The sequence below is a fragment of the Panthera onca genome, chromosome E3 (genome assembly GCF_046562875.1).
Source record: "Panthera onca isolate mPanOnc1 chromosome E3, mPanOnc1 haplotype 2, whole genome shotgun sequence".
Taxonomy (NCBI): Eukaryota; Metazoa; Chordata; class Mammalia; order Carnivora; family Felidae; genus Panthera; species Panthera onca.
Genome location: NC_138354.1, coordinates 5,628,616 through 5,653,359, shown reverse-complemented (window position 1 = coordinate 5,653,359; position 24,744 = coordinate 5,628,616). Strand labels below are relative to the sequence as shown.

Below are 24,744 nucleotides of genomic sequence, written 5' to 3'. Positions count from 1 at the left end.
CCAGGTGTTTGCAGGGGTGGGGCTGTGGTGTTCCAGACCATGGAATCCAGGCATGGCCATGGACAGACGGTACCGGAGGGTAGGAAAGGAGGGGGCAGGTGGCGTCCGGACCTCCGTGAGGCTGCATGGTTGCAGTGGGAAGGAGCCGGGGAGGTGAGGGCCAGAGCGTGGGCTGGACTCCTGGGGGCTGCCGGCTTCCACCTGGAAACGCCCTGGGGCACTGTGGGTGGTCCACGGGCACTTGGGTGCAGTGATTCTGGGCTACTGTGATTTTTATCTTCCAGTTATTGTGTGGTCCTTTCAGTAGTGCACGCTGAGGCATCTCCCTGCTTCTCACGGGGTGTGTGGCTCCACAGCCCTGCACCCCTGGCGGCCTCTGTTCAGCTGTGAATGGTGCCTGGGCGCAGTCTCTGGATTACGTGGGATGGGCACTCTTAACAAACGTGCCCCGTGTTTCATTGTGCGAGCCTTCGGGTGTTTTGAAACATGCCTACTTCATCATAAGCTGCAGTGGTGTGTTCTGATCCAGGAAGTGCAAGGTTTTGCAATTTCATTCAAAAATGTCTTTGTCTGGCTCCTCTCAGAGAAGCATACTGTATGGTAATCGTTTGCACCTTTATCATTCCAAGTTACTCCGAATACCTAACTCAAAAATTATTTTCAGAAGAATGACACACAGCTATTGGAAATGGAGCTTTTCCATTCTGTTGTCGTGGAGAAGAAATCGCTTGGAAGGATAAAGATATCAAATGCTGTTTTATTAAAGGCCCTCGTACATCTTAAAGCAGTATTCACAGCGTTTGGAAATGACTTTAAGGCATTTTGAAAAGCATACAATTCCTTTTACCGGGGGAAACAAACCTTACAAGTGCATGTCACAAAACATAGGATCCAGGAATACCCAGGTATGCTGTCCTGGTGTGACCTGTCTGTAATGCCTTCTCCTGTCTTTGATGTTCAGCTTTTTCTTAGGGAAAAATTCAAACATACACAAAAGTGGAAAGAGTCAGATATCTAATGACCTGATCCTCTCACCCCCAGCTTTCACAATTACCAGGTCATTTACCAGTCTTTTTCACCTTGCCCCCAGCCACTCCGTCATTTCAGTGTTAATCCCAGACTTCATGTCATTTCATGTATAAATGCCTTAAATATAATACATTTTATTTATTTTTTAATTTTTTTAATGTTTATTTTTGACAGAGAGAGCGTGCGCGAGAGTGAGCATGAGCGGGGGAGGGGCAGAGAGAGAGGGAGACACAGAATCCGAAGCAGGCTCCAGGCTCCGAGCTGCCAGCACAGAGCCCGACGCGGGGTCGAACTCACGAACCGCGAGATCATGACCTGAGCCGAAGCCGGACGCTCAGCCGACTGAGCCACCCAGGCACCCCTAAAAATTTTATCTTTAAATAGAATACCTTTCATTTTTACACAACCACAATACCAATTATCATATCTTTAAAAATTGACAGTAATTCCTCAATGTCATCAATCATCATTCCTCAATCATCAAAGTTCTGATTGTCTTATTAAAAGTTTTACAGTATAGTTTGAATCTGGATCCAGACCAGCCGCATACACTGTAACTGGTCACCAAGCCTCATGATGAGTGTTTGTACCTACGAGTCTCTTCATATCTTTTTCCTTATAATGTACCTGGAAGAACCAGATTTTTGTCCTGGAGGGTGTCCCCAGGCTCAATTTTGCTGAACGCAATCCCGTGGTGTCCTTTATTGCATTCCCCTTTCTCCTGTATTCTCGGCCTTGATCAGAATCAGTATTATTGTTTTGTTTCTTTGCCTGTTTTGTTAGAGCATTTCATCGGTGGTGGTGGTGGCTAGTCCATCCAGGGGGACACATGTCTAGTTATCTCTCCTTTTGTGGTATTAGCAGCTTTGATAATAACCGCCTCGCTCCATTACTTTAAGGCTACGTAATGTCTTTTAAGATAAAAAAGAACCTTGCCCCAAAATCATAGTTAACACTGAAATTATAAGCGAAAACACTGACATTTTAGCCAACACAGTCTCGGTTTTAGAAAACTTTCAGTATTGTTACCGTGTCAGTAAAGCTTTATGACAAAAGTACTGATGCAGTTGTTATTACGCTGAATTGGATACAATGAAAAATCCTGTTTTCTCCTGCCCAACATAATAAACAATAGCTAATACCATCCTTCTCAAACATTTTCCCAAAAATTGAACAGGAGGAAACACTTCCTAATTCATTCTGAGGCCAGCATCACCCTGATACTACAGTCAGGCCCCCTATTTCTGTCTTGTAAGCCAGAAGACATTTTTCTAGTGTTTCATCTTAGCAGCCATTAATGTTTGGTTTCATGTAACATTTTTTAAAAATGTTTTTACATGAGAGAGAGAGAGCGGGGAAGGGGCAGAGAGAGAATCCCAAGCAGGGCTGCAGGGCTCAATCCCACTAACTGTGAGATCATGACCTAGTTGAAATCAAGAGTCAGATTTAACCCACTGAGCCACCCAGCTGTCCCTCATATAACATTTAGAAGCCCCAAATATCTAACGAAAATGCTTTCTTTGTATGGGTTCCAGTGGTGCTTTTAGTTATCATTCACTTCGCAAGCGTCAGAATAATGAATGCTGATGAACTTTTTTTTTTTTTTTTTGAGAGAGAGAGAGGGAGAGGGAGCAAGTAAGGGAGGGAGAGAGAGAGAATCCCACGAGGGGCAGAGAGAGAGAGAAGCAGTGCTCACTGGAAGCAGGGCTCGAACTCACCCAATGTGGGACTCGAACTCACAAACCTGAATTCATGACCTGAGCCAAAGTCAGGTGCTTAACCGACTGAGTCACCCACATGCCCCAGTTAATAACAGAAACCTTCCATAAAAAAGGCATGTTTAGTACTTCCAACAGGCAAAGGAGTCAATACCTGTAGTGAGGTCGCATAACTTTGGTAACTAATGTTTCCGTGGCATCAGACAACTGTGACCAACCATACTTCTTTTTTAAAGACAGTTAAATGATGTGTGAAGATGTACAGTGTAGAAGGGATCTGTGGACCACGGTGAGACCTTCATGTTGGAATTCATCCATTGAGCATTGACTGACAAATTTACCATGCATGGTCCAGGCCCTGTGCTAGCCCTTAGGAAACAGGAAGAAGGCAGCCTAGGAGTGGAGTCCAGTGAGCAGTGGAGCCATGCGAAAGTGTGGAGGGCAAATATGTGACGGGCGGCGGGGGAGGGAGGGCTCGGGCTCCTGGCAAGCACAGGGGTGGCTTCTTGGTCGCAAGCATTTGAGCCAAGTTCTAAAGGAAGAGCTCTGACCAAACAAAGCCTTCCAGATGTGCATTGTGGGAACCGTGGTGGCTACGTGCGGTCCGGGGCCACAGCCAGACAGGCGGTGGGAGGGACAGGCTGGGAGAAAAGCACACCGAGCCAGGATGTCTGGGCCGTGCGTCGTCCTTCCTGCATCTTCCTGCATGGCAGGCATCTGCTGATGGCCCTCAGGGTGTGCGCTGGGGCCTGGTGACGGGGCAGGAGGCAGTGCAGGTGTCCAGGGAATGAGGGTGGTGGGAGTCGCGTTCGGTGGAGATGGAAAGGGATGACAAGTTATTTAAGAGGTAAGAACTGACGGAGCTAGTGACCACTGTGGCCTGCTTGGAGAAACCATCGTCCTGTCTTCACTTTGGAAGCAGTTCTGGTTTGCTCACGTTAATGTATGTTGGAGCTGTTTTTTTTTTTTTTTTCTTTCTAATGTTTATTTTTGAGAGAGAGCATGAGCAGGGGAGAGGCAGAGAGAGAGGGAAAAACAATCCGAAGCAGGCTCCAGGCTCCGAGCTATCAGCACAGGGCTCAACATGAGGCTTGAACTCACAAACCACAGGATCATGACCTGAGCCTAAGTCCAGACGTTCAACTAACTGAGCCACTCAGGGCCCCAGGATTTTTTTTGATAATTTATGTAATTCTGAGTTCCAGATCTTTGAAATGCCAACATTGAAAAAAAAAAAAAAAAATTCTTACCTATAATTAAGTTATACATGTAAACTACTAGAAAAACATTCTGAATAATGTAAAATAATCAGGGTATTATGTATTTTTATTCCTTAAAGACGAAGTTACTTATGGATTTTTAAAGTACAGAGTACACAGGTGAACTCAAGCCCCACTTGAGGCTCTGTGCTGTCAGCACAGAGCCTGTGTGGGATTCTCTCTCTGCTCCTCATGCATTTCAGCTCTCTTTAAAAAAAAAAAAAAAAAAAAAAAAAGGACAAAGTACAATTTGAGAGACCCTTCTTCTCACTTTTGATAAAAATTTTTTCATCTGTGTATATATATTTCATGCTCTACTATATTTAACATTAGATATGGCTTTATGGTGAAAATTTTGTCTCAGATTCTACTACAAATAATCAAATTGATAAATTACCCCACTCTGGAGACAGAAATAAGGATGCTCTCGAATTAATAACATTTATCCCTACTGAAATAGTTTTCATTTATGTATTATATATAAATATATATGTATATATTCACATATTACATTATATACACAATACATATATATACATGCATATACACATATATGTATGTATACAATATATATGTATAATATCTATTATACATAAATGAAAACAACTATTTCAACTATATTATACATAAAACAACTATATATATATATATATTCCCCCCCCCCCCCCCCAATGCTGCTGTTTGCTAGATAAACACTTGCTGAAATGAGATTTCCTGTAACTCTACTGGGCCATCACAGCTGCGGATCTAAGTTAAAGAGCAAAGTCCAAGTTAAAATATCTAATCATTATACCTTATTTAAAATACTTCTTTATTATTTATTTAGAGTGCACACAGGGGAGAGGGAGAGAGAGGGAGAGAGAATCTTAAGCAGGCTCATGTTCAGCATGGAGCCCGATGGGGGATGCAATCCCATGACTGTGAGATCATGACCTGAGCCAAAATCAGGAGTTGGATGCTTAACTGACCCAGGTGCCCCCGAAATACCTCTTTTTCAAGTAACACAATTTGCTACTTATAAAAATAACCAAAGAACTTCTGTTAGAAACTATCCGTAACTTCACCTCCAGGATGACTGCTGTTAGCACTTCAGTAGATCTCCTTGAGAAAAATATAGGCAAATCTGTTTTTTCAATTCTTTGTTTTTTTTTTTTTTTTTTTTTTGAGAGAGAGCATGAGCAGGGGAGGGGCAGAGAGAGAAGGGTGGAGAGAGAATCCCAAGCAGATTCTGCCCTGTTAGTGCAGAGCCCTATGAGGGGCTTGAACTCACAGACTGTGAGATCATGGCCTAAGCCATGATCGAGACTCAGATGCTCAACTGGCTGAACCACCCAGGCACCCCGACTAGATATTTTACCCTCCCTCCCCAGCACCCGCACACAGTAGGATCAGAACACTTTCTCGGACCAGGCATTTATGAGTGCCAGACGAGCCCCGTGCTGCTGCCTGGGCTGGTGTGCTACGGGAAGGCTGCCAGCCCAGCTCTCTAAGCTCCCAGACCGTGGGGTGGACTGTGGGGCCTTGGGAGATGGAGGAGAGGGGGAGACACAGAGCGAAGGACTCGGAGTCCTTCAGATTGAGAAATGGTTCTGACACCTCAGCTGGCCGTGCATCAGTGTGTCCTGCCCCTCCCCCATCAGAACGCTCCGTATGACAGGTCCCACTGTCCCCTCTACGCTCTTCCCGAGGTACTGGCAGGTAACGATGATCGCTGCTTCGGTTTTGTGGTCTGGAGGGTAATGGAGAACACCAGTTCATAAAGGTCACAAGAAAATACTAACTGGTTTTTAAAAACCAGCAACGGCCACAAAGTCAGAGGGCCTCCCTGAACAAGACACTGCTGGCCACGACTTCAGGGGCGCCCTCCCCCATCACCCTCTTCAGGATACTCAGTTTTCCTTATCTGTAAGACCACAGAGTCATCTTCTCTTGGAATAAAGAGGGTAATGACCCCAAAATACGTACACAGTGCTTCCCAGTTGCACAGTGAGATTAAATGATTGATATTCCATTTCTGTCACTGACGTTTTGAAGTCCTATTTCAAGATCCTATGCAAACTGCCAAAGAAAAAACCCCACACCTCCAACGGCGGACACCCTCACGTGCTCCTCTGCTGACCCCGTTCTGTTAGACGAGCGACTGCGTTTCGTCACTGGCAAGTCAGATCAGGAGTTCTGCGAACATAACTGAAACCTGCGGGCCTGCTGCGGGGAGGCACACGAGAACTGGTTCTGCTCCCCAGAAGTGGTCTCAGGAGCCCTGGAAGCTCCTGAAATTGGAACCGGCCGCCTCGGCTCGGTGGCCTCTTGCAAGAGCAGCAGGAGGCACAGGATCTAATCCTCCGGTGTCAGGGCATGGGCAGGGCTGATCAGTGACTCATAACAGTTAGAGGATTGGACAGAAATGTCCAGGACTGGGTCATGCAGGCAGTGGCTACCATTTTGGACAATCAGGTATAGATCATACAAAAATAGAACAGTGTTCCATTTAAAAGCCTGATCTAGAAACATGATGGCGGAGAAGCATGTAGCATGACTCAGGCCTGCCTGGTACGCGGTCCTGGGATTTTGTATCTCAAAAGTTTTTATGCCCAGCCAGGCTGATAATTTATTTTTCCTAAACTAAAATTTTTAAACCAGCTAATGATGTTGGGGAAAGGTATGTTCTGTCTCAGCCAGATGCTGGGATCCATGGCAGCTGGCAAAGCATCTTAATACTTTTATACTTAATTTTTATGTACAACTGTTATTGTCAGTTACATGTAGTCTTAAAACGCCAGGATTCTTAGGCTTAATTAAGTATACTAAACACCCAATCCTGGGAGCTGCCTACCATACAATGTTCCTGGGCCCACCAGCCCCACAGTTCTGTAGCTACCCTGTGATGTTCTGAGACACCGACTTCTCCCTGGAGGGCTTGGGGGAGTGGTCCTTGAGACTGAAGCTGGAGGGTCTGATGGCCACGTTCTCTTGTTGCCCAGGGCTGTTAAATAGAGAACCAGGCTTGAAAGAGCTGTTGAAAACTAAGTTCTCCTCCACATACATTTGCTTCTCAAACTCAGCATTCACTGCCCTGTGTAAGCCACAAGTGTGTGTGAGGGAGGGCCCGGAGTGTGGCCTTTTTGGTTTGTTTTTTGTTTTTTTTTTGCATCTCCTCTCCACAGGGGACACCTTGGTTCCCCAGGGTAGTTGACTCTTCCCTGTCTGGCCTTCAGTGTCCCCATTTAAGAATAAAGGGGTTGAACTAGTTCAGAGGTTGTGATTTGTGAGATCAGTCTAGCCCACGTTGAGGATTGGCATTAGCTGTTAACATCTAAAACAAGCATCAGGATGGGACGCCTGGGTGGCTCAGTCATTTGACTGTGCGACTTCGGCTCAGGTCATGATTTCATGGCTCAGGAGTTTGAGCCCCGCGTCTGACTCTATGCTGCCAGCTCAGAGCCTGGAGCCTGCTTCAGATTCTGTGTCTCCCTCTCTCTCTACCCCTCCTCTGCTCATGCGCTCTCTCTCAAAAATAAACAGACATCAAAAATTAAAACAAGCATCAGGGCTGCCCGTGTTGCAGGTAAGAGCTGACTTCCAGCAGCTTCAGACAGGAAGGAACTATCTGATGGAAGCAGCAGCCCAGAGAGGGTTGGTATAGCAAGGCCTCCCTCAGGGCTCTCTCATCAGTCACCCTGTCTTCTGGGGACATGAGCTCCGTATCACCAGTGGGCAGAGAGCAGAGGTCACCCCCCTCAGCATTCTCACTGGGCCACAGAAGTCCCTGTCTCGTCTGAGTGTCTGCCTACCGCCAGGAGGACAACTGTATGGGGTGGTCTTATGCTGACCTGGACCACCCATAAGCTGGGACCAAGTAGTTGCCTTCAGGTACGTGGACATGTGGTGGACACCCAAGCAGAAGCCTGGCTAGTGGGAAGGGGAAGATGGATGGATGGACACCACGTGGCAGCAAGTGCCCACTCAAGGTGGACTTGCGTGTTGTTTTCTGGGGGAATCACAAGATGTGCCCTACTCTGCCTGTTCCTGCTGGGTCAAAATAAGCTGGTTATGGGTTATCTTGCTGACCAGGCCCAAGGCCTTCACTGCCCTTACTGTCTCACGGATAACCTTTTCCGCACTCATAATGACATGCCTAGCCCCTAGGGGTGCCTGGTTTTGTCACTTGATCACCTCCTGTCGTGTTGAGTACACTCCAGACCAGCACCATGCTGCTTGCCGGAAGGGGACACAGAACATGCAACCGGCTGTGCCTCTGAGGCCATAGATGCCGGCCTTTGTGAAGTCTGTAGAAAAGTGCGGGATACGTACTGCTGACTCAGAGCAAGGTCCACATTGTAGAAGGAATTTTTCTGCCAGGGGGCTAGGGGACCCTGGGGAGCTCAGCTCCACAGACCTGCTCTAGCATGTGCTGTGTGCCCTGCACCGTGCGTGTGGAGAAGGTGGCTCACGGCCTGCAGCCTGTGCAGAGGGGCCCTGGGGCAGCAGGAGGCGTATCAAGACCAGCCCGGTCCAGGGACGCAGGACCAAGAAAGGCCTCCAGAGACTTTGCTGTTTGGAAGAAGGAAAGACAGATTGGGGAACGCAGAGACCAGGAGACCCGAACCCCATGACTCAGCCTCAGGGAGGCTGTGGAGGGACAGGTTCAGTTGGAGCTTTTGGAGGCAGCAGGCAGGATGGACAGACGGGCTTGGGGCACCGGCCAGCGCAAGGGACGGGGTCGTGTGGTCAGCTTGGAGGGAAGGTTCCGCAGACGCTTCTGAGCACAACATGAGCCTTCCTAACAGACTGAATGAGGGCAGTGCCACACGGCCTGGGGGTGCCCTTCACTGGCAGGAAAGGGAACACAGGAGTGGGCTTAGTGGAAGTATGTTAAAGAGAGGAGAAACCTTTCTGAAAATGTCCTGTTTTTCTAAAAGCAGACATTCAAGAATGCCATATTCGGGAAAGTGCAGGACTTTTCACAAAGCAGCTACATATAACCAGCACCAGAGCAAGACCTAGATTATCAGCCCCCCAGAAGCCCACCCCCCCCCCCCACACACACACGGCGCTGTCCCTTCTCAGTCCAGACAGCCCCAACTTCGGACCCCGTGACGGCGCATCTGGTCTGGCCCTCGGAGGAAGTGAACCACACAGCGGGCTGTCCTGTGGCGCTCCATCGCTGCGTGGATTCACTGGATGGAAGGCTCTTGTCCCTTCTCCTGTTGATAGATGTTGAGGCTGGCCTGTCAGGGCTGCTCTGAGTATCCCGGTGGGGTTTTGGTGCCCACGTGCACGTGTGTAGGTTGGCCAGGGTGTGTGCGGGGTACGTACCGCACCAGGACCCGGGTTTGCCCGGCACTAAATAGCTTTGGGCTGTCCCAGGTTACTCTCACCTTCCTTCCTCACGGCGGAGTCATCACTTGCCACTTTAGGGTCGAGTGTGCTGCATCTCTGCAGCCATTTTTGTTTCTCTCAAATGTCTGGACCGAGTACTCGAATGGCACAGCCCGTGAACATGTGCCTAAACTCATTTTAGAGTTCAGTTGGGTCGGGGGCGCCCGGCTGGCTAATCAGTAGAGCATGTGACGCTTTATCTCACAGTTGTGAGTTCAAGCCCCACGTTGGGTGTAGAGAGTACTTAAATAAACTTTAAAGTTCAGTTGGGTCAGTCGGGACTCAGGAGGCCCTCCCGGGAACAGGCCCCAAAGTTTTCCATCTGAGGCTGAGTCTGTCTGGCAAGTACTCCAGGGAGGGTTTTGTTTCTGGTTTCCAGTTCAGAGCGCACGGAGCTTTCCTCAGACTTGAGGACGCACACGGCAGGGACAGAGCGTGCTCCCGGGAAAGGCCACAGGAAGGTGGTTTCCAGACAGTATCAAGGAGCAAGAGGGCCAAGTGTGCCTCTGCGGCCAAGCGCAAGACGGGCAGAGGCCACACCTGGCTTTGCAGGAAGTGTGCTTTCCAGGCCAGGAGGGAGGACACTGGAGGCCTCTCTGCTGCGTGAGCTGGTGCCTCTGTGCACGGGCTGTCTGCTCTAGGCGACGTGCCACTGCCAACGGACTGAGCACACGTGCCATTGTAGGGCAGGCATCCTGGTGCTTTTTCAGTAAGTCATAAATTAGCCTGTAACCATCACGGAATGAGAGCACTACCCCACAAATGACTTGCTCTGAGGCCTGCTGGGGAAGCTCAGCACGCCTAGTAGGAAGAAATCATTTTGCAGCCATTTAAAACCCTATTAGGACATGCTGAGCAGGGCAGCCGCTGTGTGCATCTGTGATGAAAAGTAGACACAGGGGCGCCTGGGGGGCTCAGTCAGTTGAGCATCCGACTCTTGATTTTGGCTCAGGTCACGGTCCCAGGGCTGTGGGATGGAGCCCTGTGTTGGGGCTCAGGGTTTGTGGAGTCTGCTTGGGATTCTCTTTCCCCTCTGTCCCTCTCCCCCCCACTCACTCTCCTCTCTCTCTCTCTCTCTCTCTCTCTCTCTCTCTCTCTCTCTCTCAAATAAATTACAAAAGAAAAGGTAGACACTGAATTGGGGCACAAGGCTGACTGGGGTTGCCTTCAGGTGCTTGGGGCTCCCCATCAGAATGACCTTGCTTACCTGCTGGTCTCGAGGTTCAAAGCACGCTTGGAGGTCTTCAGAGGCACAGAGACAGCAGGCACAGGTCTGAAGTAGCCCCAGTGCCCACAGCCTCTCTTGTACTTCGAGAATCTGTGTCCACAACCCAAGAGGAGCCATGCAGAAAGAGCCCTGACCTGGGCTTTGGCCTCCAACTATGGCCTTCGACCCTAGGCTGGCAACCAGAAGTGAGAAGAGCTATCTATCCTTCAGTGTTCAGAGGCCCATATGCCCTGAGGCCACTGGGAATCCTGGGAGCTTCCAGGAGTCTGGTCTGGTCTGGTGGCCTGTGGCTCAGACGGCATTACACTGCCCTCTCCTGGGCAGCCATCTGAGAATTAGCCCCACAAGCTCAGGCCAGTGATTTTTTTCAACAGCCAGAGCAGATTTAAAGCAAATTCTGAAAGCCTTCTAGCTTTATAAAACGAAGGACAGAAGGCACACACACACCCCTGGTCCCTGGCCACACTGGGAGACCCCCCCCAAGTCCCCAGGCTCTGGTAGTTCCTGAAGGCAAGGGCAGTGTTGTCCCTCTGTCGTCCCATCTTCTGGAACTTCCCACCAGATCTCTGGCTAGCCCTTGGCACCACATCTGTGGGCACCAAAACCCAACAAGGTTTTATTTTTCCTTCCTGTTTGTAACAGCCTCATTCAGGACTGGGCTCCCAAAACACCAGCTGTAGGCACTACGGCTGGGCAGCTTAAGGGCCATGGTCTTCCAAGGCCTGAGACATGCCAGCACTTGTGAGGGCCCCTCACTGTCTTCGGTTTTCTGTTCTTACCCTTATCCCTTAGGTGACTTTAGACAGACGTTGAGATGGCCTCAGGTGGGCTTACACGCATCAGCCGTAAATTGCTCCTTGCACTTTAGATATCTTTACCTTTAAGGTCTTATTGAAAATGTCCCGGTTTCGTGTCCCTTCCATAAACTTCATCTTTATCTTCCTCACAGAACGACGCAAATGGGACAGCAAAGCCTCCTTTTCTCAGGTACGTTGAACTGTGTTCCTGGGGGTCTTGGTAGGTGCACAGCCCGGGGCAGGGGGTGGGGGGGGTGTCCCGGCCGAGGCGCCTTAGGCCTATGGGGTCCAAGGAGAAGGCGGCCGCCTTGTTCTCACAGCACAGGAAGCCTGCCCGGCCTCTGCCTGGGTCCCCAAGGGATGCCTCCCGGCCATGTTGCATTTGGCACCTTGATCCAGACCACGTCCTTATGGCTCTCTCACGTAACCCCTCCCACACAGGGCCACAGAAGGGTGGGCTCTCCCATTACAGCATCTACAGCCCTGGAGAGTTCTGTGACGGGTGGGCATGGGTGCACAGAGAGGACTGCCACCGTGAAACGTCTGTGTCTAGAAAACGTCCAGAGTTTTATACAGAAGCCTTCTAACTTCACAGAGCAAGGACGGTAGTTCACAGCTCCTCTAAAACCCAATTCCCATCCTGTAGTATGTCTGCAGACGTGGTTTTTCCTCTCCCCCTGCAGCGGAGAAAACCCCTTCGCGACGGTGAAACTCCGGCCGACGGTGACAAACGATCGCTCTGCACCGATCATTCGATGAAGAGCAGGCCGGGAGCTCCAGTCCCTCCGACGTTAAGTTCTCACTTGCAAAATGATGTGTTGTTTGGTGTGCGCTTAACTGTTGCAAAGCTTCGCCAAAGGGTGCCTGATTTTAAATGTATTCCACTTGAGCAAATCGACGCGTTTTCTCAATTTAACATAGTTGGGTTGATACGTTTGTCTTTAATAATAGTCTAGTGACCAACTCAAATCAGTGAAAATATTTTCCTCCCATTCTGTCAGAAGACCATAAATTTGGTTCCAATCCTTACTGTATCATTTTTTTTTAATATTCTGTGATTATTTTTTAATAGAATGAGGGATAGTCTGCTTTCGTGACCAGCTCTCTGCATGAAATGAGCACAGTTTTATTTTAAAAAGCATGTGCTCTTATCTAGCGTTATAACATTATCTAAAGGAAAGGCTGGTTGTGTAAAGTTGCATCTTAGCATGCAAATCATAATTTTAAGCAATATAAATTATGAATAGTCTATAAAATTTGATTTTTTAACTTAAAAATTCTTAATTTTTGTTTAACCAAATGTAGAGCTACCTAGATGGAGAAATCCCCAAGTTCCCCTTGATTTAGACATCGCTACAGAGCACGGAGGTGTTCTGCCTGTCCCTGTCACGGCCACGTTTAGTACTTGCATAACCCTAGAGCCACGGACTTTGGTAGTTCGGAGTCACCGACTGGATTCACCAATGAAAACACACCAGGCTGTGCTGCAGGTGATGGGCGTCACTCACGCGTGTAAGGACCCTGCGTGTGCAGACCCAGGGCGTTCTCGCTAAGCCGGCTGACCAGAGCTGCCTCCATCGCTGGTGTACTCTGAAACCCCCTGGGGTCCAAGTTTCTCCATTTCTGAGTCGGGTACGGACACACCTACGCACGCCCCGAAACAGCGCGTACAAAGCCATATGCCCGAGTCTCAGCGGCTGGGATGGGAAGTTCTGCATTTCACCCGAGACCTGCCCCGTGCCCTCAGAACCCGGGGTGTCCCGTGCCAAGGGACCTCGGAGCGAGTGGCCGAGTTGATCTCTGGCTGCCAGGGATCGGGCCCTGTTTGGGAGGAGTGCAGAATCAGGACTCACACCCAGGCCATTCACTGTGTGTGGGCGAAGAGGGCCCTCTTTTTTTATCATAGCCCCTTTGGTCTCGCCGTAACTATCAACGTTTTTCTAGACACTTGAAACTAGTCCCGGGCAAACGCAGGTAAACCAGTGTGTGTGCATGCCACTTCTCGTTCTTGGTCCTGTCCCGGCCGCGTTGGCAAACCAGACGAGGTCCCCAGGAGCTGAGGGGTCAGACCCATGTGAGGGCTCTCCAGGGGCCGAGTGGTTGGCGGGCAGTACACCTGTCTTGAGGAAAGACGCTCCAGCCAGGGAAGAAAACACGGTCCACTTTAGTTACGTGGTCCACCGCTCCTCTAAGAGGAGGGTTCACGGAAGCCCGGTATTTTCAACAGGGGGGTGCGGGGGGAGGGTTTAAGACACAGCCCCGGTGTGTTACAGGGGGTGGGGGCCCTGGTCTCCAGAGCTCCGCTCTCTGGGATCCTTTGGCTTCGTTACAGATTATTAGGTGCGGTCTGCGGGCCCACCCGGGGACCCGTTCTGCACCTCCAGGGAATGGGCCGCAGCAGGCACCCACCTGCCTCACGGAGGGTGGGCGGGCTTGCCTCAGGCCCCGGGCATGGAGTAATGTCAAGGTATTATGTTTCGTTATAATAATAAAACTTCGAAAAGCACATTCTCTGGAGCTGCGAATGCCTACAGAGGACTAGATCAAGATCGGCCACGATGGACAGTGTTGAAGCCAGGCGCTGGGTATGTTATTCTAGTCTGGTCACAATTTCCAACGTCCACACAAGTTTATTTATACAAGTGGCAGTGTGCACACCAGGCAGAACCAGGTCAACAATGGTATGAATCTCATTTATTTAAAACAGTATTTCTCACCTTTCTCAAATTGAAGACTGCAAAAAATAGAAGCAGTGCTTTATTGAGTTGTCATTCACCCCGAAGCAGTGCTGCTGCGTCCCCACGCCGTGACCCCTGCGCCCCCACGAAACCGCAGCTCACGCGCACGCCGTCTATCCCGCCTCACTTTACAAAACAGTCCTGGAAGCTTAATCAAATAAAGCTACTGTACACGACATTTACATTAGAAAAAGACAGCTGGATGTAGGAAAGCCAGGTGTGTTGTTCCCTTTAAGTGAAGTTTGCTCCACAGTTGGGGCATCTTCGCTTCCTCAAGGCAAAACAGCAGATGAACCCAAACGGGAACAAGATGATGGCCAAGAAGATGCCCAGGAAGGTGAAGGAGTCCTCCAGAACCCCGACTCTGCAGAGAGAATGGGGGGGGGGCACGCGCGTTAGGGTCCCTGGCAGACCCCGAGGCTGGACCCAGTTCTGTACCCCCCCCCACACCCCGGCACAAGAAGGGACTGAGGCTGCGAGGACCCAGGGCCCCGGGTGCCTCACGGTGACCAGGTCCACAGAAGCAGCCTTCACCCCTCCAGCAACAAACCCCCGGCCTCTTACACATGCCCATTTACCCAGGGGAAGGCTAGCTGCCACTCTCAGCCGCTACGTTACCTACAGGAATTACCACTTACAAAGACAAGAACGTTCAGTTGCCACATAACCTGCAGTGTTTTCTCCTCCGTCACAAAAGGAAGAACAAGAAGCAAATGCTAGTTTCTATAAAAATTCTTGTATCTCTGAAAACAAGACCCAAGAAAACCGTATCATTTTAGAGTTTTTCTCCCCAGTGTTGAAAAGTTTTATTCTTCTATTCCTTAGAGGGAAATTCCAAAAACTTATGAAGTTTAGAATTCAGACTTGGGGGAGGGGTACAATAGATTTTAGTGAACAATTAAAATCAGCCATATTCACAACGTCTGGAAGAAGGCAGCACTTAACAGGGTGCCTGTGTGCTCAGTCGGTTAGGTGTCTGACTTTGGCTCAGGTCGTGATCTCGTGGTTCGAGCTCCGCGTCGGGCTCTGTGCTGATAGCTCGGAGCCTGGAGCCTGCTTCAGATTCTGTGTCTCCCTCTCCCTCTGCCCCTCCCCTGCTTGTGCTCTCTCAAAAATAAAATCACTTAAAAAAAATTAAAAGAAAAAAAGGCAGCATGTATCTTGAGACATTTAATCTGTTTCTTCAAAAAGTCAAGTTTACCTTCAATGCGCACAACACACAATTACCACAAAGCGCCTCCGGGCTATCACCCCAATCATGAGCCACGCGAGCACAGGTTCAGTGATCTGAAGTCACCGCTCACATTCCAGGGTCCTTTTCAAAGGCTCGCTCCCAAAGGTGGGAAGCAAGAGCCGTGTGCTCAGCTCTGCCTCTGCTCTTTAGGCTACTTCTGGAAAGTTCTGGACACAGCGGAAATTAAAATGAGAGCCGCAATAGCCAGCTCAGCCCTAATGAGAAACCCGTTACATTCCGGAGACCGAGGAAGAGCCGGTGGAAACAAACTCTCCCAGGCGGCCGGGGACGCCTCTAACCCTGTCTACCGCGATGCGAACCGAGGGCTTTTAGTGAACAGGGCCCTTCACCAGATTTCACGGGAACAAATGTGCCAAAGTGCCCAGGGCTGAGTACTGAGAAGGAATAAAGGAGGGGCTCCACGGGGGGACAGGAGCTGGGTAGTGAGCAGGAAGACTTGACCCACTCCTTCCTGGGGAGGTCCCCACTCCCGTGCCCCCTGCCCCGGGTTCACCCCAGCTGCCTTGGTCTCCCTAAAGCCAGGTCTCCCATCCGTGCCTCAGCCTGTCTTCAAACACTGCTAAGGATCTCTTGTGCCCTTCCAGAATGTTCTGGAAACAGCTGCTTCTCCTTTTGCCACCTTGTGTGTGCAGAGGAAGGTTTGGCTTAATAGAAGCACCCAACAGAAGGCTTCCTCCACTCAAAATGCCAAAGCTGCTAATGCTGCTCCTTCTGAGGGCCACACTGCACCCAGCCCTACGGAGCAGGCGGGGGAATTGTGAGAAACCAGACTAAGAGGCCTGGTTTTCCACTGCTTAAAGAAAAAAATCAAACTCAATGCCCACTTCTCTTCCTGCCCACTCAGGAGAGGGTTGCCTGAAACTTCCACAATGGACAGACAGTAGGGTCAGAAGCGCTTCCCCAGGTGCTGGTCCTAACACACTAGTTAGTTCCCCTGATAAACTGCAGAAAAGGGGTGGGGGGGTTCTCTGGTCAATTTGGGGAAACTCTCTCCCCATCCTGGTATCACAGCGCACAGTAGTTTAGGAATGGCTCTGAGAAGTCCTGTAGTAAAACCATTTGTTGAACTGTTGTTTCAGCCGGCATTTCCCAAACCGATGTGTGTGCCGAACGGTTAGACTGGACACAGACAAGGCCAGATCTGGGGGAAAGTTAATCAGTAGGCCTGAATTTCTCTCAGCAGAGTTACCTTTCCTTGAGAGCACGCACCAGCAGAGGGGGGAGAGAGGATCCCAAGCAGGCTCTGCACTGTCAGCACAAGAACCTGGCACGGAGCTCGAACCCACGAACCTGGAGGTCATGACCTGAGCCGAAATCAAGAGTCAGACTTGCTTAACTGACTGAGCCGCTCAGGAGTCGCCTTTCTAAGGACTGCAAAGGCAGTCGCTACACTGCTCTCGGGCCCTCCCATGGCTGCCCCTGCCCGTGGGAGTCCGGACGCAGCTGCGCGGGGCCCACCTTACACCTGCCCCACCGGAAAAAGCACCTAAGGCCATGCTGCCAAAGTCAGGGGTGAGGCTGTAGGGCACCAGCTGTGTCCCCACACACAGGGAGACTGGACAGGCTGCCCCGGGCAGGGAACACACCTGTTCTGTCCACAATCCCCGCCCACAACTCCTGCAACTACTGATGCTAATCAAGCCACTAACAGAGCAGCTGGAAGCAGCCGGGCGGCCCTGTACCAGTTGGGAGTTACGGCACCACCCAGGTGCCACTGTCCTTCCTCCTGGCCTCTAAGCAACGTTCCACCTACAGCTGAAGTCCCAGGAACCACACCAGTTCACACGTTCGGTCAGAATGTCCAAGGAAACGGCAGAGGGCAGGGGCAAGCCGGGCCTCACAGCTGGGTCACCTGCACCAGCACAGAACCTTGCAGAGAAGACTGCCCTCTGGAGGAGCAGAGGGTGCCTTGCCCAGCGTCCCCTCCAGGGGCCAGTGAGGCCCGAGGACCGGGACTAGCGGGCTGAGCACCCACCCAAGCTGGACACTCCATGTCATCTCGTGTCAGGATCCAACCTGTCAAGAGGCACAGCCTAGAATCCATGGTGTCTGCTCAGAGGCTCCAGGTGTCTGGCGGGAGGCTGGGGCCAAGGCCTGTCCTGTCGTCCTCAGTGCCCTCAAGTGGGTGCGTGTGGGCAGCCCGCACCCCTGGCTGCAGGAGCCCCCCCCACCCCCACCCCCCGCCACCCTGCTCCGCCCCAGCTGGGTGCAGTCTCCCCGGCGGTGCAGGGGCCGGGAGCTACCCACGCTGCCTGGCAGGCCCGCCGAAGTGAACCGCCCATCCTGGGGGCTGCTTTTCCCGGATGCTCCAGGGCCCGCCCACCACCAAGCATACCCGCGAAGGCTGGTCACTCTCGCCCAGGCCCTCGCTGCCCTGGAGCCCGGGGGACCGGCCCCCCTGCTCAGCCCCCGGCAGCTGCTCTGGGAACCTAAAGAGCAAAGTGAGGGTAACACGGGCTGACCCGGCCCACCTCCGTTTCCCAAACACGGGTAACACCAGCCTGCGGTGCTTTCCGTCCAGACCTGTCACTCACTGTCACCAGAGCACAGCCCAGCTCACACCATTCACCTTAGGGGCCATCCCTGCCAGCAAGTCTACGACCAGACCACCTCCCACAAGACAATGACCAGAACCCAACCTGGCTTTGAAGCCTGAGGGACAAAGGGACAGCCAGCAGGAGCCTCCAGCTCTCGGGCACCACACTTCCCACTGGAAAGAGTCTTACCCACAATTCCAAACAACAGAAAGCTCTGAGAAAACTTTTTTTCATAGGCTTACAGGAAACTCACCTGGCAGCCACAGGTGACCTGAACTGATGTGGCCACTGATGGTCATAATGCATTCACTTAACATGAATATTCACGTCTTGCTACAAAAATATTAATGTTTTGACCAAGAGTAATGCCCCAGACCTCAAAAACAATGCCGACATAATTTAGTTTTTAAAAATCCAGACTCTTCTGGGGGCCTGGGTGGCTCAGTTGGTTAAGACTCCAACTTCGGCTCAGGTTATGATCTCCTGGTTGGTGAGTTCGAGCCCCACATTGGGCTCTGTGCTGACAGCTCAGAGCCAGGAGCCTACTTCAGATTCTATGTCTCCCTCTCCCTCTCTCTCTGTCTCTCTCTCTCTCTGTCCCTCCCCTGCTCACGCTCTGTCTCTAAGATAAATTAAAAAAATTTTTTTTAAAAATCCAGAATCTTCTGAACTGAGAAACATAATCTGATCTCTGGGCCATTCTTGATGCAGCGACACTCCAGGTTACAGAGCAGACCTGTCCTCAGTTACGGTCCCCATGTGGCCACCACAGGAGGGATGGGATGCCCTGTCCTGGCCATCTCCTGCCGGCCTCTCCCAGCTTCCCACACTCTTCTCCCCAAACCCCGCCCCGGAAAGGCCCCGATCAGTTCAGGACAAAGTTTCAACTCTTTCAAGTGGCTCAGAATCCAAACTGAGCAGGTTGCTCTCGCTGAGGATGGAAGGCCCCGCCCCCACTCTTGAGCAACAGATTGTGTGGTTGTATGTGGGTGTGGGTGTGGGTGTGTGTGGTTGGGTGGCTGGCGGGGGCGGGGGGGGGGTCAGGGAAGCTGGGGAAATAAGGAACTTGACAAATGCTGAAAATGCTTATTGGATGTCTGACTCATCCTATGGAGAGAGGGGCCGCCCGCCATCTATCTAGAGCGGGCCTGGGTGACGCGCTGGATGAGCAGGATGACAGAGGCCCTGCCTGCACGGGGGTCCTGCCTCACAAGGGACGGCAGCATGGGAGGCCCGAGCCCACGCGTCCCAGGAGGTCCCGAGGCTGGGTGCCAGATTTCCCCACCTCCCGCTTTCCTTACAGCAGCCCCGCCCAGGGCTTCCCAGTCCCCTCCCCGCCACCGGGGGACCAGGTACCACGAGCTCCAGCCGCCCCCGGTTCGTCCCCAACTACTCACTCATAGAGGCAGAATGCAGCCCCGGGGGCAGTGCCCAGACCAGCCCTCACCTGAAGGACTAGCCTCTGTGGGGAAAGGGAGCGGCAGACTTCTCGGGGTGGGGAGCAGATGCCCCGGCACGTGGCCACCCGGGTCATACCCGCCCGCCTGGCGCATCTGTCCGGCCCTCTGCGGTCCCAGGGCCTCCCCTGCAAACAGGCCGCCGGCGGCTCTGAACGGCCTCACGCCTCCCCGAGCAGATCACGGGGCGGGGCGAAGGGGTCTTCCATGACAACGGCCTCTGGAGGTGCCGCGGGCCACCCCGGCTCGGTCCTCGGCCCGCAGACGGGAGGCGGCCCCACGGTCCCTCGAGTGCTCCCACGGGCTGCACGGCCCGCCAAGTCCCGGCTCACCTGGGTGCTACTCCCCCTCCTCCGGGACCGAGGACCAATGAGACAGTGCCCACAGATCCTTTCCTCTCAGGACCCCTCCACACACTCCACCACGTCCCCCCACGTCCCGTGTCATACCCTCACTGCCTGCCTGTGCCCCCACCGGCTCTACCGGGGTCACCAGTCCCCTCCACGCTGACCACCCCGGGCCACGTGCACCTTACCGCTGGCTTCAGGCGACATCTGACCCTGATCTGTTCCTGGAGCCTCTCTCGGCTTCCAAGGCCCCACTCATTCCCAGATCTCCTACCCCCTCTCTGGTTATCCCCGAAACTAAATACCCGAGGACGCCCAGCCAGTGTCAGTGGGGAACTCAGAGCAGGCCAGGCCCTGCGTCTGCTGCTTTACGCGCGCCCTGGCCTTGACCCGTGCTGCTCAGAGCGCCTTCTCCACGGGCGACCCCAGCACAGCCCCTGGTGCACCCAGCCGGGCCTGGTATCCCGGACTCTCGGTGCCACCTCCCTGGGATCAGGATCCAGGCACAGCCCACACCCCCCAAGGGGAGGCCCAGCTTTGGAGAGCCCGGGGGCCCGGCTGAGCAAGACGGCACCCAGTCCCCGCGGGCAGGGCAAGAAGGAGCACGCTCATCCTCTGGGCTCACACGAAAAGCTCTCTTGCAGCCGACTAAAAAGGGAAGACAGAGTCAGGCTGCTTAAGATGATGGCCAAGTGACATGGGACACAGGCCTCTCGCGCCAAGCCTCCCTCAGAAGAAATCACAGACGTGTGACTTGGGCAAATCGCTGCCAAGCTACCAGGGAGGGAAGGGGACAGAGCCTGGCGGGCTGCACGGAAAGGGAGAAAGCACAGTCACATGACAAGTGTCCTGTCTCCCAACTCTAGACACCATGCCCAGGGGCCACCTCTCCATCCTGCCCAGAGAGGAGCGGCCTCAAGGCCACGCACCCACTCCCCAAACCACAGGAGAGCCTCCCTAGGAAGCGCCGAGACTCTCCTTCCTTCCCGCTGCCCACCTCCCTTCCCCCAACCCCCCCACCCCCCAGCCCCCCCACACTCCCCCGTGCTGCAGAGGCACAGAAAGGACCGCTCCCCAGACGGGAGGGCGCTGCCGGCAGGGGGCAGGCAGGGGGCAGGGATGCTCTTGCACGAAGAACCCAAGTGCTGGAGGGGCCCTTAGCTCTGGCATCCATCCTTCTTGGGCCACAGAGGAATGTGCCAAGAGGGAGTCCGTGTGTGGTCCCAACACAGTTCCCGGACTTGCTCTCAGAGCACCCACTCCTCACTGCCTTCCGCCCAGAAGAGGGAGGACAGGGATCCCCACACAGAAAGAAAGAAGCCTGTCTCCGACACAGGAGTCCCGCACCTCAGCCTTCAGGCAGCCTGACCTTGATCGGGATTCCGCAGGACTGGGGCTCTGGGACCCGAGGCAGCAGAAGCCGCCGGCCCCCAAAATGACAGAGCTCCCACCCCAGGGAAAGTGCTCCCCATCTGGCAGCAGCCACGTGGGCCTTGCTGCTGGTTGTGCACAGGCACGAGGGCCAGGAAGGGGGCTTCAGAGAGCATCCCAAGACGCTCCCGTTTCCCAGAAGGGAAAACAGGGCCAGGATCTGAACCCAGTTCCTCCAGCAGGCTGGGCACTGGGACAGAACACTCGGACGTAGCGTGGAGGCCCGGAAATCCCAGACTGCTCTGCTCCAGACAGACCCCCCCGCCCCGGCCCCCCTCTAGTTTACCGGCCTGACACCACTCCCTAAACTTGGGAGATCACTCAATTCTCCCACCCAAAAATAGGCCTTTGGAATCCTCCAGCTGGCCCAAGTGGGGACAGCACTGTGCAAGCAGCCAGGGCTCTGAGCACCCGGGACCGCCTCAAAGCCAAATACAGTGGGTTTCCCCTCACCCACCTCTACAAGCAACCCCCCGAGACACCGGGGACCAAGTCCCGATCCCTGCTCAGCCCAGCGGCACGCTGCCAGCGCCCAGGCCACACAGGCCTTCTTCCCACCCTTGGGCCCTTAAACCCCAACAGCTGTGACGCCCCCAGGTGCCCAAGAAGAGAAGGGCGGTCAGGAGGGTGCGGGTCATTCGCCCTCCACCCGCCCCCTCCGTGTCCTCCAAAGGCATATCAAAGAGGGGCCTGTTCCGAGGGGCGCCTGGGTGGCTCGGCCAGTTAAGTGTTGGATTCCTGGTTTTGGCTCGGGTCGTGATCTCGTGCTTCTTGAGTCTGAGCCCCAGGTCAGCCCAGCGCTGACTCCGAGCTGATGGTGCAGAGCCTGCTCCGGAATCTCTCTCCCCGCCTCCCTGGTTCGCATGTTCAACCTTTCTCTCCAAGTAAATAAATAAACTTGAAAAACCCAGAAAACAAAGAGAGAGAGATGCCTGTTCTGAGTTTACACACGAGGCACGTGGCCAGCCCACGGCCCCAGGGCCCCCTGCCCACAGCCCTCTTTACTAAGTACTCAGTTGGCTCTGGGAGTCCCCCTCCTCCCCTCATCTCTGTGATGCCCCCGCTCCTGGACAGCACTCACCCCCCACTCGTTACTCCTGTGACTCTGAAACCTTTAACTTCCCCTTGTCTCCACCCTGGGCCTTCCAGATACACCTGCGACACGAAGCCTAAGTGTAAACCAGTGTTTCTCAATTCCATCTCTGAGACTTCCAACTTCCTCCTCCCACTCAAGGGGCTGACCTGGACTCTCTCACATCAACCAAGGGCAAGGACCAAGTCTTACCCGAGTCTGACTCCTACGGACACCTGCCAAACTCCAGAGGCTCTGGTTTGAGAATACGGAAAAATCGCTCCTGCCCCCAAAGAAGCCCGGTGTTTCTGTCCTCCTCCAGCTGACCGCCCTGCTGGGGATGAAGCAGCCCTCAAGGAGAGTGCTCCCCTGGCCTCCTGGACCTCCGGCTCCTTGAACACACTGGCCACTGGGGCTTTCCTAGCTGCCCTTCCCAGCAAAATGAAACCTTTCACCACCTTCCAGAATCAACTGCAAAGCAAACTTACACGTCCTAGAACCAGGGACATGAGACATTAACATTTCTACATCCCACTCATTTGGGACTCGGTGGCCCCAAAAGCACTCTCCTCAGGAAAGTGAACCCCTCCCCTATGACCCTTGCGACCTGTTTAGATCTAAGGACAAAAGAACCCTCTCTCCCCCACACCGCAGGTCAGTAGCTTGTCCCGAGACAAGACTAGCCCACCTCCGAACGAGTCCGCCTCTCTGAGATTCTGGGTATGTGTTCTCCGGATTGGGGGGGGGGGGGGGGGACAGCCCCCGGCCGGTGACATACCTGCAGACCGGGCAGCCTCCAACGACAACGATGGAATTGGCAGGGTACCTGGTGACATTTCGACTGTGGATGTTGTAGACCCTGGGGTGGTGGGTGGGTATCCCTGTGGGCAGGAAGGCACGTGAGAAGGGGGCAGGGAGGAAATCTGGGAAGGGTGAGGACTACTCCTACCTTTCCCCCCGACCTCCCCCCACTTATCCTTTCCAAAATCAAGACGACAGCCGCCTTCGCCGAGAGCCCGCGACGGGCTTGACCGGGTGCTAACTTGCAGACGGCACCTGGTTAACGAAGTTAATTGGCAAGACGGCCGTGGCGCGACCCGAGAAGGGCCGGCCTGGTGCTCGCGAATCCCCAACCCCACCCCCCCCCGCCCCCGGGTAGGCAGAGGGCCGCACGGCGGGATCCCGCTGCGGGAGCCTCACCCGCCGCCCCCGTCCCCACCGGCTCGCGTTCCCGGCCCCGAGGAGGCTCCTCGGCAGCACCCGCGCGGGGACCCCCCCCCCCACCACGGCCGAGCACGGCCGGGCCGCGCCCCCCCGCCGCCGCCGCGTCCGGAGAAAAGTTGGTTTCGGGGTTAAAGGTCGCCACAGCACGGAGCCCAAAGTTTGCTCCCGGTCCCCCCCCCGCCCCCGCCCGCTGGGCGCACCTGTGACGAGGTAGGGGTAGGGCGGCGGCGGGGGCGCGGCGGGGATGGCGCCGTAGCCGTGCGGGCCGCACGCGAAGTCGCCCTGGCCGGCCTCCAGGTTGTAGGCGGGCGGCCGCTCCTGCAGCAGGGGCTTGTGGTCCATGGCGGGCGGCGCCCACCGCGCCCGGCCCGGCTCCCGCCCGGACTCCCGCTCGGACTCCGGCTCCCGCGCCGGCTCGGACTCGCGCGGACGCCCGGACCCGCCGGCGGGACCCGCTCCTCGCGGGCGGCGGCGGCAGCGGCGGCGGCTGCGGGGCTGGGCCCCTCTCGGAGGCGGGCGCCGCGGGCTTCCCCTCCGCGCCTCCCCCCGGCCAGTCACAAGACCCGGGTCACGTGGCGCAGCTCCCGGCGGGGGGTGCGGCGCGGGGCGGGGCCGGCGCGGCGTCTTAAAGGGGCCGCGCCCGCCCCGGGCCACCCGCTAGGCCGCCCGCCGCCTTGACCCCGCGCTCTGCCCTGCGCCGCTTCCGCGGCCCCCAGACCTCCCGCCGCGAGGAGACTGCCCGCCACACAGGGGACTGGGGGGAGGTGCCGCACTTGGGTCGTGACTTTTATGGCCCGCGGACCCCGCCCCTTCCAGAGCCGGGGTCGGCCCCACCCATCTCCTAGCGGAGACCCCCGTGGTAGGCGGGAGATCCGATGGCCCGAGCCCACTCACCACGGGGAAGGGCAGGGACCCGGGGCGGCCTGGAGGAGGGTCCAGGAGGGGCGAGTCCCCCGGCTGTTACCTATCCTGGGCAAAGGAGCGGGGGGTGGGGAGGTGCTCCGCGTGTCGAGTGACCCCGGATCCCAATCTGGGCCGCGGCCGGGGTCAATGGAAGCTCAAACCCCTGCGGGAAGAAGCAGGGCGCGCATCTCAACGTTGCCTGCTCGCGCTCGGCTGATGCTCATTCCCTCGATTTTCGTCTTGACAAATTAGATCATTTCTAGGAGTTGCAGCCACTGATTACAAATAACTCCCCATTTGGGGACAAAACCCTAGCTATTGAGCACCTCCTACGTGACAAGCACTGTTCCGGTTGTTCCTCGGTTTCACT

At 54.2% G+C, this 24,744-nt stretch overlaps 2 protein-coding genes across 3 annotated transcripts in view; one reads left to right on the top strand and one right to left on the bottom strand.

Annotated features, from left to right (window-relative positions):
- Positions 1–12,304, top strand: part of BAIAP2L1 (BAR/IMD domain containing adaptor protein 2 like 1) — a 92,915-nt gene extending 80,611 nt beyond the window's left edge. For both annotated transcript variants that reach the window (XM_078440406.2, XM_078440405.2), the window contains exons 13-14: positions 11,563–11,600; positions 12,094–12,304. In XM_078440406.2, the coding sequence (XP_078296532.1) occupies positions 11,563–11,600; positions 12,094–12,169 (114 nt within the window). In that variant the 3' untranslated portion in view covers positions 12,170–12,304. The remainder of the gene's footprint in view (positions 1–11,562; positions 11,601–12,093) is intronic.
- Positions 12,305–14,087: 1,783 nt separating this feature from the next.
- BRI3 (brain protein I3) lies at positions 14,088–24,033 on the bottom strand. The gene is made up of 3 exons (XM_060649534.1): positions 23,672–24,033; positions 23,026–23,128; positions 14,088–14,512 (listed from the first exon to the last, which is right to left on the bottom strand). The coding sequence occupies exons 1-3, from the start codon at positions 23,811–23,813 to the stop codon at positions 14,380–14,382; spliced, it is 378 nt and encodes a 125-aa protein (XP_060505517.1). The 5' UTR covers positions 23,814–24,033; the 3' UTR covers positions 14,088–14,379.
- Positions 24,034–24,744: the final 711 nt, after the last annotated feature.

Bases quoted from the DNA above. Each gene is read 5' to 3' on its own strand.
- BRI3 (XM_060649534.1), bottom strand. From the start codon at position 23,813: ATGGACCACAAGCCCCTGCTGCAGGAGCGGCCGCCCGCCTACAACCTG. The intron at 23,129-23,671 runs GTGCGCCCAGCG...TCCTGCCCACAG, and splicing joins CTACCCCTACCTCGTCACAG to GGATACCCACCCACCACCCC. The intron at 14,513-23,025 runs GTATGTCACCGG...TTCTCTCTGCAG, and splicing joins GGAGGCTGCCCGGTCTGCAG to AGTCGGGGTTCTGGAGGACT.